Below are 22706 nucleotides of genomic sequence, written 5' to 3'. Positions count from 1 at the left end.
TTTATTCATTTTAATATTTGTAATTTCAATATTTCGTAGATTATATATTGTGTGCTATAAATTGTTCTTATTAATAATGCATATAGCTCTAAATATTTTATACTGATTGTAGAATACACAAAGAAATTTTTTTAAAGAACTCATTGCCAAAAATTTATTAATTACGAGATACTGGAAGGGTTATGAAATGATTGGATGATAGAATACAATCGCTATCATCTCGTCTTTAATATGGAAATGTGACGCAATTGATGTTACTTTATTTATTTCGTACATATTTGAATTAGAAAAATTCATTTACAACTGTACATTCAAATAAAATTTAGTACGGTCGAAAAGATAATGGAGAACATTACACGTTAAATACGTTGTCGACATTTGAGACCAGTTGAAAAATTTGGAGTATAATCAGAGTTATAATTTGGAGTATAATATATTTATACTAATATAAATGTCGGAAGAAGCGGATGTGTGCGTGAGTAGTATATTTTGAAACTTAAAAAAAAAATTAAAACTAAAAATTAATAAACGATGTTCGATCACACAGCAGCATTTAAAAATTTACAACTATAAATATCGCTCTATATTAATACGAACTGAGGTACATGGTAACATTGGAATTTGGATTGAAATATTCTCAAACTTATACATATACAATTTTACAAGACGCATTGAAAACTAAATTAAATATATGGAATAAATAATATGGAAAATTAATATACATACTTAATATTTAACGCACTGATTGAAAGAGGGAATTTAGAATGAAAAAAAAACACGTTCCGAAATGCAATAAATAATACCGTATTGAACTCTTTCGAAGCTACACGCCACTTCTGCGAGTTCTGCCACTTCGGGATCATCCGTACAATATATGATGTAATCAGAGAAACCAATGTCACATTCTATTCATAGTTTAGAAACGGGAAGATAGAGACGTATCCCCCGAATATACACATATATATCACATACCTCTACTTTCAAGATACGGAATGACATTACTCGTCTTAAAAAGTCCACGGTATTACATTCACGATGCAGCCTGAAAGAATAAATTAGAAAGTGGTTTCTGTGTGGCTGCAGTAAATTGTCACGATTCTCATTGAACTTTTGGCCTCTCCGAGCCAGGAGCAGATAGTGCTTTGCGATCAGCTTGTCGAATCATAGACCATAGTGCCGTTCATTACTGCAGCAAAAATCGCGTCAATCCTTGGAAGATGGGGGCGATTCCCTACTGTTGTCGCTGGTGAAGCTGGATAAGCCGAGGCCGCCGATCTCGTGGCTGGACGAGCCCGTCGGTGAGTTGCTGCTGCTCCTGGCACCGCTCAAGGCCGTCACGTTCGTGCTATCTGCCGGTATCAGGCCCTCCTTCATACGTTTCTTCTGTTTCATACGTCTGTTTTGGAACCAGATCTTCACCTGTGTCTCGTTCAGCTGCAGCGCGGAAGCGATCTCGATGCGTCTCGCTCGCGTCAGGTACTTGTTGAAGTGAAACTCCTTCTCCAGTTCGGTCAGCTGTTTATTCGTGAAGTTCGTGCGCCCGGTATTGTTGAAGCTACCGGCGATGCCGGCCAACGAACCGGCGATACAGTTCACTGTTCCACTGGCGGTACTTCCGTATACCGAGGAACTTGGTCCAGCAACTGTACCGCCGCCGTACTCGACCGCGTTCGGGTTCGCTTTCGTCGCTGAAACAAACATTTTTTATTAGCTTTGCTGTAATAAATATAGGGCGCACACAATAATCATAGACAGAATTTAATTAGACAGTTGACTGAATATCGTAGGCATCTATGATCAATTTTTTTAGCGAACATTGAACGATTAAAAATGAAAAGTTTCTCACAAGACAAGTTTCAAGAATATCAGTATAAATAAGAAAATCTGCATTTCTGATTTTCAATTCCAACTGTATCTTATTGCAATTTTTTTTGTTGTAATAAATATAAATCACACGCAACAATTATAGATAGATATCATTGAATTAGAATTAGATGGTTGACTGAATATCGTAGGCATATATTTCTTGATCAATTTTTTCAGCGAATATTGAACGACTAGAAATAAAAAGCTTCTCACGAGGCAAGTTTCAAAGATATCAGTAAATAAGAAAATCTTAATTTCTGTTTTTTTTTTTTAAATTCCAACTGCATCTTGTTGCAATTTTTTAATTATTTTTGTTGTAATAAATATAGGACGCGCACAATAATTATAGCTAGACATTGCTGAATTAGACAGTTGACTGAATATCGTAGGCATATATTTCTTGATCAATTTTTTTAGCGAATATTAAACGACTAGAAATGAAAAGCTTCTCACGAGGCAAGTTTCAAAGATATCAGTAAATAAGAAAATCTGAATTTCTGCTTTTTAATTCTTATACTGTTTCTTATTGCAATGTGATTTAGAATTTAATTGTCGAAATATCTGTGAAAGAATTTTGGTCGATCAAAGTCTTGCTTAGGACTTACACATTTATTTGAAATAAATATCTTATTAAATAAGTAATAGATAAAGTAATCAAATATTTTTGTGATAATAGACTTATCTCCTAAGTATGATATCAAAAGCGATATTCTTGTTGAACGAAATTTCTGCTGTGTGTTTTCAATTCGGAGATAATCTGTATTTCGGAAATAATCTTAATTCCAAGTACGATATAGAACGCGCAACAGACGCGAGTGCAATATGTGTCGAATCAAGATCAAGTCAAATCCTTTAAGTGACGTTTGCTGGCCATAACAGCTGGTCACTATCCGGGGAGGGCAGTTTTAGGGAGATGACCTGTGCAAAGCTGAAGGAACGATAGGGTTGTGCCCTAAATCTGGATCAAATTGCATCAGCTGTAGAGCAAACATCCGCAATCACTGCACTGTTACGTGAAATTTTTGATTTTTTCATTTTATTACAATATTTTTACAAATATATAATTTTTATATACAATAAAATTTTGAATTATTTAATCTGATTTTTATAAGATAAAGATAAATTTCTGTTTGAGAGATGATGCAATTAAAATATTGAGGATAAAAGTAGCGTCGTTTTAAACAGAAGGACGAGGATACATTATGAAAATTAGATTGTTATTTAGACTACGGTATGTAGTCAGTCAATTTACTTAATGGCAGGGGGTGGACGAAACTGTCAAGCCACCGCCTTAAAGTCACATCTTCCCCATTATGTACATTTTTCCTTCGACATCTTTAGCTTCGCCGTTCGATATTTTTGTAATACATTTTCGTTTGATCTGCTCTAAAGGAATTATAATATTTTAATTTTCTTTTCTCTCTTTTTACATGTAGTATATGTAAAAATTAGTTTATATCTATATATCATCAGTTTATATATATTATATATAGGAAAATATTTATATTCTCGTAAGATGACTTTCGCGAATTTCCTAATATAACCGAAGAGATCAGTCACTTATACCGGAGGCCCTGAATTCAGCTTGCGGCCATTAAGCTTACGCTTTTCCAGGCCGAATAATAAACTTGGACAAGTTCTATTAGGCGTGCCAGTGCCAGATACAATGAAATGTTTCTCGTTTCCGCGACTCATTCATCAATTTAGCACTTTAACGGAAGGACCGGCTACGGTGCCGTTGATTTTCTATACTAACCTTCTTTAGCAACAACGAAGGCATCGTATTAATGAAATGCAGAAGAAGGATCTATAATAAATTCCGTTAAATTATAATGGCACTGTCAATGCCATCGTAATATGAATGTTCTGATTAAAAATAAAAAAAATTGCGCTATGCCTTTATATTTTACAATCGAAAGCGAGAAAAACGAGATTAAATCTCTCCCCTTTTCTCTCTCTCTCTCTCTTTCTCTTTCTGCGTTATCACAATTATCGACAGTAAGTTACGTTCATGCATTCGTGACGTAGAAATTATATCGTGAGCACGCATCGAATAATGTCCTTAAGGCAGTGGCCTCTCTAAAGCCTTATAAGTTCAACGCTACATACATTTTATGCAGAAATTAACATATACAGTTAGAAATATCAATTAAAATTTCTATTCGCTCGTGTATTGTATAAAACAATAAATGTATTCAAAAAGGCCAACTTATCGAGCAATATTTAAAATGTTGTATCCAATTAAAAATTTTATTTTATAAACAATATATTAAAATTACAAAAAAAAACCTTCCATATAGACGTTTCAACCGCACGCGGTCTTTTTCAGTATAACAGTCTTACGTAATTTATAATTCTTACAAAAAAATCATCCTATTCTTAAACTTACTAATAGTCCGTTAATTCGAGTCGAGAATTTATTAGAAATTTATGCGTGTTACAATTTGTCATATTTAATTTATAAAAGTATTCGTCGTAATGTGATCTTATGATCCAACATCATGTGGATGAAGCGTGTGGTTGAAACGTCTATATGGAAGGTTTTTTTTTGTAATTTTAATATATTGTTTATGAAATAAAATTTTTAATTGGATACAACATCTTAAATATTGCTCGATAAGTTGGCCTTTTTGAATACATTTGTTGTTATATACAGTTAGTATTCATGTTAATTTCTACATACAACGTATAGCGTTGAACTTATAACTTAAGTCGGCCTGTGCGGGGAAACATTTGTTTCGCGGATTAAATTCGTGATATCGACAAAGTGGGAAAGGGTTGGTATGTAAGAGCAGGGAAGTCCTTAATAACGCTGAGCTCGAAGGGAAGGCGCATTGACACCTCTAATTATCTTCCATAAGACATGTGGGTGCACCCTCAGAGTCACCTTTTACGCCACTGTGATTATATTGTCGCTACCGAATCCTCTGTAATCACGCGAGGGGGATTTAATCGAGGCTGTTGCATAGATTTTTCAAGAAGAAGAAAGGAGGAAAAAGATCACGAAGAGATTATTAATATCACTCGCGATCTATCGCAGATCTGAAAACAGCGTGATGAAAGAAAATGTTACTACGACAGTTCAAAGATCTTGTTTCAAAAAGATATCGCTGTCTTTGTTTTTAATTAAAAACCACTGGATTATCAAGACACGATGCATATATTTATTTAGGAACTTGGGTAACTGGCGTTGATGCGTATAATCCGGATATTAGATATAAATCAAATACAGCTGGATCCTCTGTATACACCCTACAAATGTTTTACGTCGACAAAAAAATTAACGTTCTTGAAAACGACTTTACAGATATTTTGCAGCCATTTTTGTTTCAAATACGCTCACATATCATTTAGAATTCAGAAAATTCTGTGAATTAGGAGAGACATCAGTGCGCCCGTATATCTCTATCCTCTTTGTAACATAATACACAAGCATCTTGTATTCTTCTGCGTATGTTTGCCATCACCTTTTCTTACGTCATCCGAGGCTAGAACGTCCCCACGGCTTTTAGCCTTTGAATAATATTTGAATTGCGTAATGTTCCTTGAAAAGAGAGGGGGAGATTGTCGACGCATGAGAGCAGATGATCCTGTATGATCAAGGGATTGACTTTCCGCAAGTAGCTACCACTTTTTTGTAAATATAATAAAAAATTATTTTCGATACATATACATATGTCAAAAAGAGATAAAAAATATATAGTAATTCTTTGATTAAAGAGAGAGAAGTCATATGATTAAACTTGTAAATAATAATGAATTAATTATGTATTTAAAAAATTAATTAATTAACAAATTAAAAAGAGAAGAATCTAAGAAGGCTTTTATATCAAAGATTATTGATAAAAGTACATTTTTACAGGTTCTGTAATACTTATAATAATCTTATAGTCTCCCCGTTTCCTTTCTTGAGAGGTTTTCGTGGTTCGATAATCACCCGTGACGCGTAAAAACAGAAGTGAGCGAATTTTTAAATATATAATGTATATTTGTGAAGAAAGCACAATTTTCTTTCTTCTCTTGTAATAACTTTCTTTATTTTTTTAACACATATGTATTTTTTCTCCACAATTGCTTTGATAATATTAAGCCAGGCGAGATTTCATCGAGGCGGTAGCTTTGAACGAAGGTAGATTAGCATGCACACGCGGTTAGTCAGAAAGCCAAGCCACACTTAAGCAAATCCTACACCCTCACACGAGTATTTACGCATTTGTACGCCTCAAAGTATTGTGTACGCGTTCTTTAATTAATATTGACAAACTGCAGTTTTGTATACTCGATTCACGTATACACAAGTAATAATTGCACTCTATTTTTGTGAGATGCAATTTTTATATTTCTCTTAATATTCTACTATAGTTATCGGTTTGATTTATTTTGCGCAAATGTGTTGTTATTTGAATATTTTTTTATTTATCGCACGGAAATGCCGTTCATATATTGAATTTCTATCTTTAGTAAAAATATATGAAAACTGTCAAAAACTTGTGAATTTACGTGCATTCCCTGTTGCATGTTGTATCGACACGCTCACTTTGTAGACTGACTTTGATAAAATCACCACTAAGATCAGTGTGAAGTAACTTAGTAGTCAGCAGAATGACGACAAGATGTATCAGCAAGTGTTACGAGATACGTGATTTAGCACATCCGGCTGCCTGCTGGCAAGTGGTTGCAACGCAGGTTACGCGCAAGAATCGAAGCTGTTGATTTCAATGATGTAATTTCTGTTTAAATTTCATTGTGAGCGATATAGACGTGGAAAAAAGTTTTAAGAATTTTTTTAAATTTATCTGTAATCTGTAGATATCTCACACACCTGATACACATCGTGGTCTCCTTCCTCAGAATTATATTTTCGATGCAATCAAAGTTGATATTTTCACAGCCGATATTTATTTCTTTTTTTATTTTTTTATTAATTATTTTTAAGTATAAAAGACATCGATGTTGCAAAATTCTTCAGGTACGAGATCCTGTCCTACGCTAATTATTTTTTTTTCACCGCAATTGAAACTCACGGAAATTACACTTCAACCCTCGATCGTGTCGCGAGGATTTACGATAAGGATAAGGAACACTCAAGTGAAATTTTCCAAATCACCTGATCGAACCAAAAAATAGATTTTCGCGGGGATATCCATCTAGGTCGATTTATCGCTAAGAACTGACAAAACGATTGCGTCGGCACCCGTTCCTTCCATTCGCAACCCCCTTGTCAGTCATCGTCATGCCCCGTCGGCCGCGTTGATTTCAGCATTATGATAGGTAATATCCTGAGTCACAGTCGAGTACGAAAAGGCTACGATGTGTACCACATAACGGGCGTACGCGAAAGGCGTGCGTGCAGCACGTTCGACATTCACACCACCGGGACTCCCCCGAAGAACGCGTTCGTGTGTATATGTACGCGTTCGTGAGCATTTCCCGCTGAAATTAGGCTCAGCACGACACTTCGCGGGGGTCGTTGATAAGTTTCGCGCGCTTTCTTCGCAACAGCTCGACCCTCCGTGCCTTATTGGCACAGGTGCTTATTGCCTTCTCTCCGGCGCGCTTCTTCAACTTTTTTTTATTCCAAGTTTTACTTTTATATTATGCATAAGATACGAGAAAACTTGTCATATACTGCAATTACCTTCGTGCATGCGAGGAGAAAATTAATATCTCGCGAAACTTGATTATTATAATTTATCTTCTTAGCAAGTAAGGCTCTTTAAGTCTCTTAAAATCATGAAAGTTAGTTTATAAGATGAGCACTCGGATAAAGGTCGTGAAAATCATTAAAGGTTCTCCAGTTTGTATGCAAGAAAATGTTTACGTATTAGTGCCAAAAAATATTGTATCAAACAATTGAGCCGCCTAAAGTCTAAAGGAAGACCCCGGTCAGGTCGAGAAAATTTTGGCTATTATAATTTATCTTCTTAGCAAGTAAGGCTCTTTAAGTCTCTTAAAATCATGAAAGTTACTTTCCCGTTATAAAATGAGCACTCGGATAAGGTCGTGAAAATCATGAACGGTTCTCCAGTATGTGTGTAAAAAAATGTTCACCTAACCAGTGTCAAAAAAATATCGCACCAAACAATTGAGCCGCCTAAAGTCTAAAGGAAGACCCCGGTCAGGTCGAGAAACTTTTGGCTATTATAATTTATCTTTTAGCAAGTAAAGCTCTTTAAGTCTCTTAAAATCATGAAAGTTAGTTTATAAGATGAGCACTCAGATAAGGTCGTGAAAATCATGAACGGTTCTCCAATATGTGTGCAAGAAAATGTTCACGTATAAGTGCTAAAAAAATATCATATCAAACAATTGAGCCGCCTAAAGTCTAAAGGAAAACCCCGGTCAGGTCGAGAAACTTTTGGCTATTATAATTTATCTTCTTAGCAAGTAAGGCTCTTTAAGTCTCTTAAAATCATGAAAGTTACTTTCCCGTTATAAAATGAGCACTCGGATAAGGTCGTGAAAATCATGAACGATTCTCCAGTATGTGTGTAAAAAAATGTTCACCTAACCAGTGTCAAAAAAATATCGTACCAAACAATTGAGCCGCCTAAAGTCTAAAGGAAGACCCCGGTCAGGTCGAGAAACTTTTGGCTATTATAATTTATCTTTTAGCAAGTAAGGCTCTTTAAGTCTCTTAAAATCATGAAAGTTAGTTTATAAGATGAGCACTCGGATAAGGTCGTGAAAATCATGAACGGTTCTCCAATATGTGTGCAAGAAAATGTTCACGTATAAGTGCTAAAAAAATATCATATCAAACAATTGAGCCGCCTAAAGTCTAAAGGAAAATCCCGGTCAGGTCTAGAAACTTTTGGCTATTATAATTTATCTTCTTAGCAAGTAAGGCTCTTTAAGTCTCTTAAAATCATGAAAGTTACTTTCCCGTTATAAAATGAGCACTCGAATAAGGTCGTGAAAATCATGAACGGTTCTCCAGTATGTGTGTAAAAAAATGTTCACCTAACCAGTGTCAAAAAAATATCGCACCAAACAATTGAGCCGCCTAAAGTCTAAAGGAAGACCCCGGTCAGGTCGAGAAACTTTTGGCTATTATAATTTATCTTCTTAGCAAGTAAGGCTCTTTAAGTCTCTTAAAATCATGAAAGTTACTTCCCCGTTATAAAATGAGCACTCGGATGAGGCCGTGAAAATCATGAACGGTTCTCCAGTATGTGTGTAAAAAAATGTTCACCTAACCAGTGTCAAAAAAATATCGCACCAAACAATTGAGCCGCCTAAAGTCGTCTAAAGGAAGACCCGGGTCAGGTCGAGCCGTCGCGTCGGCGGAGAGCGACGCGGAAATGAAAATCACCATGAGGCGAGACACGTGGACAGCGTTGTTGGCGGCGGTTGTCAGAGTCCGGCCGAGCGGATCTGTCGGGCCGCGCTCGGACAGGACAGAAGTAGAGAGCCGGTGGCGGTCGGCGCTCTGCAAGGGAAGGTAAGGGATAAGAGGGTGAAGGGGAAGCGGGGGGGTTGGAGAAACGGCCGGCCAGAGGAGGGTCAGTTGCTGCCAGGGTTGTTGCGGGATCCGGGGTTGCCAGGTTCGGCGGGTGGCAGCCCGGGTGGAAACACGCGAACGATCCTCTGATCCCCTCGCGAGATATCGGGCCACTCACTCACGCGTCCGCCGGCGACCCTAGCGGAGCCGAGCGGCGAGCAACATGCCCAGCCAGTTGTTCGACTCTACCCACAATCTCTGTTCCTCTCACTCCTTAGCTCTCTCTGTCTGTTTCTCGTGCCCTGCCACGTTTTTTCTCTCTTTCTCTCTCTATTGCTACCTTGTGCTCGACATTCTTCCTCTTTCTCCTTTCTGAATCGGACACCTCTATGCCTTCCTCAGCATTTATCTCGCTCCCTTCCCGACCCAATGCCGTCTCACTATCTTCTTCGCCAGCGACGTATCGTGCCCCTTTTTTCGTCTTCGCAGACTCTATCTCCTGTCTGCCGCCCTACCTTCACTTTCTCCTTCTATTCGCGCGTTTTATTCCCATCGTTATAACGTTGTCTTGGTCTCTCCCCAAGTTCAGGGCTGGCGTGCACGATCGTCGACGCCCCGTTTTGCGGTTTCAAGTCCCGCGGGATAACTTGATCGGCGAGATTTTCCGGAAATTTTTATATTTAACGAGTGCGCACTCTCTGCTTCTGCTCTGATATTAATCCGTACCCGATAGGATTGCTGGCTCGCTATTCGTGCGACCGTAGTCACGAAGCATTTTTGTTTATCAATCGATAAGACGATGTACGTTACGTAGTACGCACGTTTAGAGACAAGTAATGTGCAATAAAACTTGTAAGAAAATTTTTCTTAATTAAATCCATCATATGCTAGAAATAAAATCTTTTCCTTCCTACATAGAAAAAGATTTGATATTATCAATTTTACTTTAATCAACATAATGCATAATATGCTTTCCCTGCAATATTTACTTTACATATATAATGATATACAATATATAATGATAAACAATATGCTTGGTTATATCTAAGCGCGTGACTACAAGGGTAAGAAAGGTAACGAACCTGCGGTGAATTTTATAGGTTTTTCTCTCTTTTTCTCTCCCTCGTTGTGATGCCGCCCCTGCATACATATATTCGGTCGGGGCGTCGATAACGACATGCATATTTTAAGTCAGCCTAAAAGGTGATAGTCTTCGAGGAAGCCGGGATAACGCCGGACGTGGGAAATAGCCCATGAAGTGTTCCCAATAAATATTATTTATTTCATATTTGTTATGAATAAAATATAGACGTGAGATATATATATAAGGGGCTTTTTTTATCTACTTGTACAGTTATGCAGTAACTTGTGGCAGTATCGGCAAAATATTTTACATATTTTATTTATGAGAAAAATATTATTTACTATATTTATACGTTTTAGATTTTAGCTTGTAAGAATTAATTTTATTTTCATTCGAGAAAATTGAGATTCATTGTCAGAGTTTTGAAAGAAATAATTATATTTGATGCTATATGTATACAGAGAAAAATACGTGGATTCTTTTTATAAGTTATTAATGAATACCAAAAAATTTTTTATATACATATAGAGTTTTATCGCACATTATATAGCGCAAGAAGCGTTATAAAAACGAAGCTACAAATACTGCTGCAAAGTCGAGAGGTCTAATAAGGTGTGTTTGCATGATGATATAAGACCTATTATAATTGTAATGAGTCTGACGATTTGCATCAATCAGAAGATAAAAATATACTGTGGTATAATATATAATATTCTTTAAATAAATTTGACTTAATTCGATTTGATTTTTTTTAGTATTATAATTATTATTTAATTAATCATAATATCCGCTGCAACATTATATCATTAGCTATAGCTGCCATTTTGAGTTGCACAAGTAAACATGACTTATAGAATATAAAAGATTCTTATCTCTTATTGATGACACGTATGGAAGAGATTATATTGTGATGTTCAATATTATCGATTACATTTGTTGAATTATTTTTGCGTATCTCGTAGACCGAGACTTCCAACATAAAAGGAAATTCCCCATTTCACCATGACGAAGATACGGAATTATTACTGCTGTGGGTTATACGAAGGGACGTTCGTTTTGTCTCACTTCTTTCTGCACGGTATTGCCAATCTCGCTATTGAGTATAGAGAGAAGAAATCGAGTTTAGTATGATAGATTGGGCGGGTTGACAGCATCACACGACGCGACGGTCCTTCCGTCGTGATGCTGTCTCGCTCCAATCTTGACTAAGGGTGGTCCACACCGGGCGCGTCCCCATAGAGACCCTCTATGTTCGAGCCCCGGAGCATGTTACGGAGGGAAGACGGAGCGCTATTGTAAGTCCTTGGCCAACCAAAAAAGTTAACCAACCAAAATCTACTGAAATCACCCCACTACTCTGCTCCGCCCATTTCGTTATTTCTCTCGAAAATATTTTTCGCGATTTATATGTATATGTATATCTGCGTTATGTGCTTTCTTCAACCGTCTGTAAACTGTATTGGTTCAATTACTTTGATCACGTTTCGTTAAAAATAATGTTTGCTCTTGTTTAGTGATGCTGCGGCTAGAGATGTGTATAACTGAATATATGTATAATATTATTTGGATAATTTTATCATTTGTTTAATTGTTCATAGTTTTATATTATTTACTTTGTTTAGAATCTGATGTATCTCATGTTATTTTAAGATAGTCCTCTGCTAAATAAAATTATATGTACTATATTTATTATTATATCAATAAATGTATATAATGATAGAGTACACAGAAATTTTCAATTAAAAAAAATATTCTTAAATCTTATCCATATAATATTATGGCATATTATGAATGTAGTCACATTTCGCGATATTCAAAATTGTGATAGACATGTTAAAGAAAATTAAATCGCATATTTAGAACATCGGGACTTAATAGCAGGAGTAAAAACGAAAGGGGTTAAACGAGGGTGACAAAGTTTCATTTCGGTTTGCATGCTTCGCTGCAATAAACGTCAGTCCCTCTAACGCCTACGATGGCGTTATTAATTCGATTATAATGAGCTATTAAGTGAAACGCTGGTAATCCCGACAAGCTCCATCCAAACGACTAAGCTCACACTCATTCTCCGAGTTAGAGGAGATTGTGGGGAGTACCATGGCCGTTAAGCAAATTAGTGTGCAGTTAGGGGAACTGTTCCGGCCTTTTTAGACGTTATTTTCATTGAGCCACGCTACGTCACTTTCTCATAGTTTCATCAACTCGACATTACAACAGTACGTAGAAATTTTTGTAGACCCGCTTCTCTTTCTTGCAAAAATATATTAAAAGAATAATATACGTGTAACACATCAAATTATCTTTAACAAGATTGTCTCAACTTTTTTTAAAATTTTAAATGTATAATTAAATCTGAATAATTCTCTTTCCAAGAATTAAAATTTAATCAATGTATCACAAATAAAATGCGATAATTTTTTATTGCAAAATAAGGAGACATTTATCTATAAATATATCGTAATAAATACATACAAGAGGAAATTGACAAATATATGATGGTTTTTTCGTAATCAACATATCAAAGTTTTATTCGGATATATGTATTTGATTAATAAATGAATTATCTTATCAATGTCAGGAATTAATCTGATAAATTCGAGTGTAAGACGGTTTTACTTAGGTAAACGCAGGTCTCTTATCGGAATCTGTAATGTTTCCGCTACTATTGTACAATCTAAATCCAATACGTCACGTTTAAACACGTAAAGATTGTCGTCAAGATTGCACATTCTTGGTATTTATAAACATGTCTGTAAATAATTTGCTTATCGCTTTTCATATGTGAGAAACATTTTTTATTAATCTTGTGCAATTTAAACTTAGATTTGCAATAAATAATATCTGAATATGCATATACAATTAAAGTAAGCAAAAGTATACATAAAATAAAGCCTAGTATAGAATATACAAGTTATATATAACGATACACATTTTGATATTACGAATAATTTTCTTTTATCTCTTTGATTTATGATAGTAATGAAAAAATATTCTCATAGTATCGAATATTTTCTATTACTCGTTTAATGTGTGCACAATCTTATCTATTATATGTATGATACATAGGCGTAAATAAAAATCGAATTGTAGGGTAAAATAATATGTATATGTATATACTGATAACTGAACTTTTGTTAGAAATATCTTGGAAAATATCGTTTATCCCGCAATCTATGAGTATAGTTAGCATTATAAATGATAATACAAGTCTATTATTAAGAATCCATTTACCACCCATTTATTATGATTGCATTTACGATAAAAAATGTAATTACGATAAAAATGCAATTCGTTAATAATAAAGTCAAAAGCAGATTTAAAAATAGCTGAACTATCTGATAAATTTAATTCATTCAATTTAGCAAATTTTTAATTAAGCTTTTCAAAATTAATAAATTCAAATATATATAATATAAATCTCTTTCTCTCTATCTCTCTTTCTCTTTCTTTCTCTCTCTTTATTAAACACTTCTGATAAGATAAAAGAAAATCAATAAGAAATACGGTAGCAAATTGCAGACTAATGACATTAAGGTCGTACGTACAAGGCTGGTATTATTAGGCAGCGTGCGTATGATTAATGATTATGGCAAACCGGGATTACGTCGCATTTTATTAATTCTCATACATACATACAGATTGTTTGAAAGCCACTGACTTGACGATTACCGAGCAGCATGTTACATTTTGTCTCTGACAAACTGTCCGCCTTGTTTGTCAATCTTAATTGAGGACTATCTTAGTAAAAACTGTTGATCTTCGATCAAGTGTTGTTTTAAAGTACTTCAATGCTCTGAATTTATGTAAAGTATTCTCAACAAGATGCAATTGAATTAAATTGTGCTTCTAGGAACTGAAATTGTTTTGCTGGCGATTAACGAATTCTACGAGCTTTAAAAGTTCTTGAGTTGTTACAAAATTAATAGTAAAATTTTGAAAATTAAAAATGTTATTTAAAATATGTGTATATACACGCACTTTATCTAATAATTATTATATTTAAAATGCGTAAATATAGAACGTAATAATTTTTTAAGTAAATGATAAGTTACAATATTAAACAAATAAATCAACACACAGAAAGAACATTTTATAGTAAACGTTTTCTTGTCCAAATATTAGCAATTTATTAATTAAAACATATAGTAATTTCTGATCTGATTTTTGAGAGATGTTTACTGCGTTTACACCTGAGTTTAATTGAATTCCACGACACAAGTTTTTTTAACTTGGAGCACGCTAATAGTCAATGATAGCTTCTCAAATAACAGGACTACATGTAAGATAGACAGCAGTGATTCTGCATCTTCGTACTTGAAGCTAATCAAGCGATGAACGAGATTTAACGAGTGGCTACTGGATCGCGCCCTAATTTCACGCTAGTTTGCTCGCCATACATAGGCGCCGACTTGACTTAAAATTTGAAATCATGCACTTACCGACTGGTTTAGGTACGTTTCTCTTGACTTGCATCCATTTGTAGGTTGGTACCTGCGCCTGTTGTTGTTGCTGTTGTGGATGATGCGCATGCGAATGCTGCTGCTGCTGATGATGATGGTGCCCGTGCTGATGAGGATGTTGAAGGTGGCCAGATTGCTGCAAAACGTGATAGGATGTCGCATCTGAATTCTCTTCCTTATAGTGTCCCGGTGGATGCGTGGAGAACTCGTTTTGCTGAATCTGTGTCTGATAGTGCAAGGATTCGTCCGATGACGACAATTGGTGGAGGTAGTTTGAGGTGCCGCCGACCGCTATTTGGTATTCCGGCTCGTGGTGGTGGTGATGATGGTGGTGATGACTAGAGGATTGATGATGAAGTTGCTGATCGTGTTCCGTTCTTGGATGACTAGCTTGAAGTACCGTGGTTTGATGAAGGCTGCTGCCAGCAGGCGGGTGATGATGATGATGATGATGATGATCTTCCCGGTAGGCAGGTTGCTGAACATGGTAATTTTGATGTGGATCCACTGATGTTACCGCGTGCTGCTGTTGATTCGGATATGAAGACGACGCGTAATCCAGGTTGGTATAACTCAGACCGTTCTCCGAAGAGATTATTGCTGTGGTGGAACCATTCTCATGGAGAACGGCACCCGTCGGAGAGTAGAAGCCTTGAGGCGGCGTACTGGACGACGCACCCGAGTCGGCAGTTAGGAAACTCTCGGAGGATGATGAAGAATATGGCGCCACTGCAGTCTGGGGGTAATAATGAGTTGGAGCTACCTCTGGAGAAGGAGGTACTGACACGTGACCGCCGACGGATGACGACTGATGATGGTGATGATGATGATGATGGTTTCCTTGACCCGAGAACACGTAGTTAGGATATGAATCAGACTTGCCGTAGGTCCCGTACATGCCCATGTCCATCATCATCATCCTCGTAACAGAGAGACAAATCAATTGACCACCCACTGTTTTGGTAATTGTTATGCGTACAGCCCAAGAAGAAAAGGAAACGACACAGACATGTTATTCATGCCTACAGTCGTACACTATTTTCTGAATTGATCATTTCAACATTGTACATGTATGTTTACTCTGCAGTTCTCTTGTACAAATAATATAAAACATTTACATTTGTTCAGTTAAACAAATTCACAAGATAAGCACATGATTAGTCTGTACACAAAAACAGTTGTCACTGTGCACTAAAACGATGCAAAAGCTATAACAATTTTATAAACTATCCAGGACCCAAAAATTCGTATTTAGTATATTCCTACGATAGCCTTACGCGAATTAGCACTTGAAAGTGCTAATTCGCAGGCACTACGAAACGTTAACCGTTGCCCGCAAAAACAATCCATGCGGTCATTCATGCAGTCGATCCGTCCGACGTGGGTCGTTGGAGTGAACTGGTTAGGTGGACTAGCGTAGCGGAAAGCTGCACACAGGTGAGACTGACCCGCAGTGGTCTGGCGTGTTCAAGTTTTCCTTCTTTCTCTCTGACTCTCTCTCTCCCTCGGACGTACCACCCAGATGTAGAGTGGTGGTACGTCCAGGCTGTGTGATGTTAGTTTCGGGGGAAGTCTCCATTATCGGTGGGCGGCACATAGAGGTGATCACGTGATGACGATTGGGCGGTTCCAACCAATCCTGGGTGAGTCTGCGCGCCCCGAGTCCACTACCTCATGATGGATCACCAGTGTGAATTTTATTTTTCGTTCCTTCTTTTTATCTGGCACGCTGCAGTTGACACTTATCGTCGGGGGGGTAGAAGCTGGGGTATTATATCTCGGTACCCACCTTCTATGCTATCCAGAGGCAGGCAACCTCCGCCCTTCTATCCTAGGTTGTTTTGTGCCTTCTGCTTTTTTTTTCCTTCCACGCTCTTGACGGGTCCTTCTATGTACTTGCGTGTCTCGCTCGTCTCGAGGTACCAAGATACGACAACATCCTGCGTTTTTATTATAACTTGACAGTTGATGGTTTAATTATAGTTGCTCTACTGTATACGTGATCAACGATTTTATCAGTGAATAGTCAAATTGATGATTAAATTTTAATTGTTTTGCAGCAATATGTTTTTTTTTCTAAAGATAGATAAGCAAGCGAATTATTTCTCTATCATGTATATAAAGCAGATCAAGTTCCTCTTTCTAAGATAGCTTTCGTGCAGATTTGCGTTGTCCAGGAAAAAAAGTGGAGATGGCTAATTTAATTTGGTAGCTGTGTCACGTTAATAAATAAGAAAGATATTTCGGTCACACAGACGTACGACGCACGAAACAATTTGTGACTCTTCAGACTGCTGGGATATTCATCATCTTCACGTCGTCGAGACCCTGACATGACAATACACTACTTCTAGATATAACGAAGGACTAGGTCACATTCGACGCCAGGTCTCTGAAAAAAATGTGAAAAGTTCCTTAAAATTTATTTAGAGTTTTATTTAGAATGTATCTTAATTGATGTTTTATTTTTTCATTAAATATAAAGATTACGTTTTAGATTACATTAAATTGTTTACTAAATAAAGTATCAAAGAGTTTTTGAAACATTAGCAAAAAATAAAAAAATGTAATATATAATCAGCTTCAAATATGTACCTTTCAATAACTAGACTGATCGACTCCACTTTTTGTAATCATTTTAATTTTTGTGTACCAGAGTACACGTTTAGTATTCTGGTACTAAAATTTAAAAAAAATTACAAAAAGTTTAATTGATTAATTTAGCTTCTGAAAGGTTTATATACAAAAAAGGCGATACGTTATATTTTTTCATTTTTTATTAATATTTTAAAGATTTTTATTTTTTTATTTAATAAATAATTTAATGTAGTTTGATATAAATATTATTAATCAGTTTTCTTTCAAAATTTTTTCTGTTTAAAGGAAATAGACTTTAAATAAATAGAATATATAAAATCTTATTGATAAATTTACATTTATCAATCATACACAATATGATTGAATAATAAGATTAATTACTATATTATTAAGAGTGCCATATCTAGTGTGATAAGTATGATGATTACATTGATGGTCGTAGCAGTAGCTTTCCCCAATTATTGTTTAATGGACGGGTTGTAAACATTTTTTTGGCAACAAGAAGATCTGAAAAAATGACAAGAGCTCGCTCGTCCGCAGGACGCGTGACGGCCCATGGGATATCTTCTACCCCATGCGAGAGCGCAGTGACAGGATGACACATTCCACCGTGAGAGTTTTAGAAGCATGGTCCCGTATCAGCAGTTCAGTCAGAAGAGCTTATATCGAGGGCGCCACCTGCGGCCACCCGCGACATCCGGCCTGTTTCGTACATCAGCCCGGGGAATCTTCATCTTGATCGAGCCGCAGTGACGTTTGATAGTTCTGATCCCCGCTGTCGGCTAATCTTTTTCACCCGAACGCGCAGTTACATATCTTATCTTTATCGAAATGCAATTCGAACTCTTTTCGTACTCTTGTATAAATAATGGTCCCAATAATGTATCATTACACTTATTACAACTGAGATTACATCAGTGTAAATAAATATAGCAGTCTTGTTAACTTTAATTTTAATACGGTCTTGTGCTTATTGTTAGACAAAATTCGGAACAATATGTCGTTTCTTGCAATTTTTTAATATTTAGTATCATTAAATAATTGAACCTAAATCTTCTAACAAATTTGATTTACGCAGAATAATTCTGGATAAAATTAGTTTTTTGTCTATCAAAAGATTTCTCTCTATTATTTATTAGTGAGATAACGATAAAACTGAAATGTCGAAATGTCGAGAGAGCCGATCGTTGCCATAATTTGAGGTAAACTAGGAGGTCGCGTTTTAACAGAATTTGCGTAGATTAAACGGGTAAATTTGAGTTTAGCCTAGTTTAATACTGGATAAATATCGTCGCCCTTTTCTCCGGATCGACGCGCAAACTTTGCGGCTAATCCCACTAAACAATTATGGTCTACTCTTGTCAATCGGTCCAGTACCCATCTTTCCGTGCGACGTCATGCTGAGATTTGACGTGGGATGAGGCACCTGCATTGTCATGCTGAGCTCCAGTCGTTCTGTTACAGTGCTGGCTTTTATCTGCACAAGCTACAATAATCCATCGCCTTCCAAAGCGTCATTTCTTTTATTGTGTGTATTAAAACTCTTCCACTCTCTTGTTGTTTATTTGTCGATTAATTTTTATATTTTAACAATTTTTAATTATTATTAAATATTCATGTGCATTATCCAAAATCGAGCTGCTAGATAAAATAATTACAATGATAATAAAATAACTTTACGTGAAAGAGATGGAAAAAAAATTATGAAACTAATTTGGAAACTAATTTGGAATGCTGTGTAACGGAAGTGTCAAAGAAATCTTATAGAAAGTGCTAAAGAAAACTAAGAAAAGTCTCAATTTGTGTCTGTTTATGAATATTTATTTTTCGAGGAAAGCAAACTTGACTTCTGTCAACTGCTTAAGATTATATTTGAAGAGTGTCCAACAGTAGTCCAGCTTACCTAGATGTCTCATCTTAAACAGCGTTTTCGGATATTGGTCGTCCTGTCCATCAAAGAACGAGTCACAACAATCCAGCGGGAGTCTACTGACGAGCAGACAGCTGTCTATTGAAAGAATCGCGTGGGATTTCTTTCGGAAAGAAGGATTCCGTCTTTATAAAACGATACCGTACTCTATTGAAACAGTGTCAGTTCCTGCGAGGAAAACATGAATTTTGGAACCGCGTAAAATAAAAAAAGGAAGGACACAAGAATTGGGGTCGAAATTTTCGATACACCCCTCGAGGAAAAGAAATATTTTACGTGTCTTCTTTTATTAAAATTATTCCATTTAATCTTGACTGTCATATTTAAGAATAGGTCGCTTTTTCAGTTAAAACTTGAGGATAAATCCGTAATTTTATTTAAAAACAAAGTCATATTTAGCTTATTCTTAATTGTATATCGACGAAGAAAAATATCACAAAAAATCGTTTTTTCTTGAAACATTTCTTTTTCGCGTTGTTAATAAAATATCTGTGATTTAGTAAATATAGTGTAGGAGTAGATCAATATGTGACAACATATGAGATTCGATGTTTTAATGTAACAATCCGGTTCTGTAATATCGAATTATATCGACCATAGTATGTGCACAACTTTTCTCCGGAATCTGCTATCCAATCGATCTTCCGGCCAGAATTTTCCATAATTCTGCTCATTTTCGAAATGGCGCCTGGCTTTTTGTATGCCGCTCGCACGAAATCGTACCAGGGACATGGGAAACTCTGCACAATAGAGTCATCAATCATTCCGTATGAGAGTTACTCGATTGCTATACTCTAACTGTGCGCAGTCTTGCCGAGTCGGGCATGAATGTGAACGTAATCGAATACATTTACAGTACTATTGATAAGAAAAAATAACATGTTAGGAAAATATAATTATCGTATTAATTATCAATAATGAAAATAAGCACACATATATAAATATGTCATTTTCGAATAAACAAGAGCTGAAAAAATTTATCAGCTTTGATAATCTGAATAACAAGGACTACTGAAAACCACTGTAGAAAGAGCTGCATATAAATAATTGTAAAAATTTTACATGATTATTTTTATATATTTATTATTTATTATATATAATATATATATTTTTGATTAAAATGTTTTAATATATAAATATATAAATAATATATAAATGTGTTTTAATTATTTATTGCGTAGTTGAAAAAAAGAAAATATTTTATGAGTGAGCTCATTTAATCTGAAATATATATTTCAACATTCCATATTTTAATTTTTAGAACCATGAATAGGGAAAATGTTGAGACACAAGAAGATATGCAGCTTTGTGTCGGGAAAATATTCAGCGGGCGCAGAATGACTCTGCAGTGCTCGATATGCCATTTCATTTGAACCTGACTCACAGTTAGTCTATTCTACGTGTTGATCGTATCGTCGTAAATATTGAATAAATGTAATTAGGCGCTGGTGTTAGAAGGGTGCGTGCACGCGGTAGCATTATTCACTCGAGTGATCCTGATGAGTATGTAACTTCTGCGTCTACGCGATAGTTTAAGCGAGCGCTAAATTAAGCCTATTATCAAAGCTTATTAGCTTCTTTCAGTTTTTATTTAATTCGACAAAAGTGACAAGCATAGATTTAAATAAACACATATTTGTACATGTGTTTATTTTCAAAAATTATAATAAAGATGACATGTAATAATTTATTGTCTTATTATTTCTTAAATAGAAATTTTTAGAGCTCGTATAAGCAGCTAGCTTTAGTGGATTGATACTGACGAAATCAGTTTAAAGTTTGAAATATCTATATATCTGTGTGTTATATTTTCTATACTAGAAACTTATACGTTTTATCGTATTTATAATGATGTGAAATCACTATGTATATGTGTGCCGTGTAGGGTTGATGTTTGAGGGATTACATTTCGTGCCCTTCTACAACGAGAAGGTACGGCTTGGATCTGCCCTATGGACGCACGAATATCATAGCCGCATGAAGGAGAACGTGCATCCGCGGTAATAAAGTTAGCACGGTAATTATGACAGGCTCGTTACCAGCACGTCGCTACGGGATATGAAGTGCTAATGAATGGACGCGTCGAACCAAGGGGTGGCTGGTACGATCGTGTATTTCTGTTTCGTTCGTAAATAGGCTTCGGGTATACATATATCCTGACGTGTCAACTTTCGTGGTATCTCTTTTACCTGAAAATCTATCCAGTCGAAAGAGATATATTTTTTCGTTGTTTTCTGTTATTACTGATCCTTATATTTTATAAGTCTTGTGCGTAATTGTTAAATATTTTTTGTTTTCTTCATAAAAAATTTTATAGAATTAGAAAATTAAAATATAAAGTTAAAATATGTCAGAATTTAAACACAATAATAAACATAATAATAAATAATAAAAATTTACATAGTATAAAACAACGACGATGTTTATAATACAATCTTTTTTACATTTCTGTTAAAACAAAAATTATAAATTATAAATGCATTCTTGAAAAATATCAGCTACGTCACAGTGACGTTGCATATTTTTTTGGGGTAAGTTTTTGAATTTTATTTAAACTCACTGGCTTAATGTATGGTTCAGTTAAGTTTTCTTAATTCTTATCGTTGATAACGCTGAATCAGATTCGAATTATTTATCGAAGATAAGATTATCACAATTTAATGTTTATCAATTTCAGATTTATCAATCTTTCCGCATTCCTCGTATGTGTTTTGTGCCAAATAAAAGATTACACTTTACTGATTTTTGCAGTATAATCATCGATTTTCAGGAAATTCTTTTATCCGAATAAATATACAAAGGTTGTAAAAGCTTTCACACGTCATGTTTTAGTTATCAAACAATTGTAATTTTTTTGTTTCTTTTTTGATACAATATTTTTCTAGATAACGAATAATTTGTAACATATAAAAATAATAATTCAATATACTCTTATGGAGATATGGACTACAAATTTTGCAAAAACTGACAATTTTTTGAAATTATATTCTTGTTTTTTATTAAATGTTTAATATCTTAACAAACTTTTGTTTCGATTTCGTAACATTTACTAATCTTTTATTTTTTTATGTTATCTATAATAACGCGATATACATATCTTATAACGAATTCGGTCGGATGCACTAGTGCACACTGAGTGCATATAAAGGTTTAAACACAAGTATTTAAAAAAGGAAAATAATTAATAGTAAGAGCTATATATTATTATCATTATTCATATTGAGCAACAATAATAATAGCTCTCACATATTATTAATTATTTTCCTTTTTTTAATTACTTGTGTCATTGTAAACTTGTGTGTGATAAACCTTTATATGCACTCA

General features: G+C 35.3%; 1 protein-coding gene across 2 annotated transcripts; it reads right to left on the bottom strand.

Moving 5' to 3' along the window:
* Positions 1 to 45: 45 nt before the first annotated feature.
* Positions 46 to 16233, bottom strand: LOC114940363 (uncharacterized). 2 transcript variants are annotated; one of them, XM_029315006.2, is made up of 3 exons: positions 15255 to 16233; positions 14834 to 14990; positions 46 to 1688 (listed from the first exon to the last, which is right to left on the bottom strand). In XM_029315006.2, the coding sequence occupies exons 1-3, from the start codon at positions 15771 to 15773 to the stop codon at positions 1204 to 1206; spliced, it is 1161 nt and encodes a 386-aa protein (XP_029170839.1). In that variant the 5' UTR covers positions 15774 to 16233; the 3' UTR covers positions 46 to 1203. The 2 variants fall into 2 exon arrangements, with proteins under 2 accessions (XP_029170839.1, XP_029170838.1); XM_029315005.2 differs by having other exon boundaries at positions 14834 to 16233.
* Between the last annotated feature and the right edge of the window lie 6473 nt (positions 16234 to 22706).

Source organism: Nylanderia fulva, unplaced genomic scaffold (assembly GCF_048542155.1).
Source record: "Nylanderia fulva isolate GAGA-0341 unplaced genomic scaffold, ASM4854215v1 Scaffold16, whole genome shotgun sequence".
Taxonomy (NCBI): Eukaryota; Metazoa; Arthropoda; class Insecta; order Hymenoptera; family Formicidae; genus Nylanderia; species Nylanderia fulva.
Note: the sequence above shows the minus strand (reverse complement) of the source record. Positions and strands in the feature narration are given on the sequence as shown.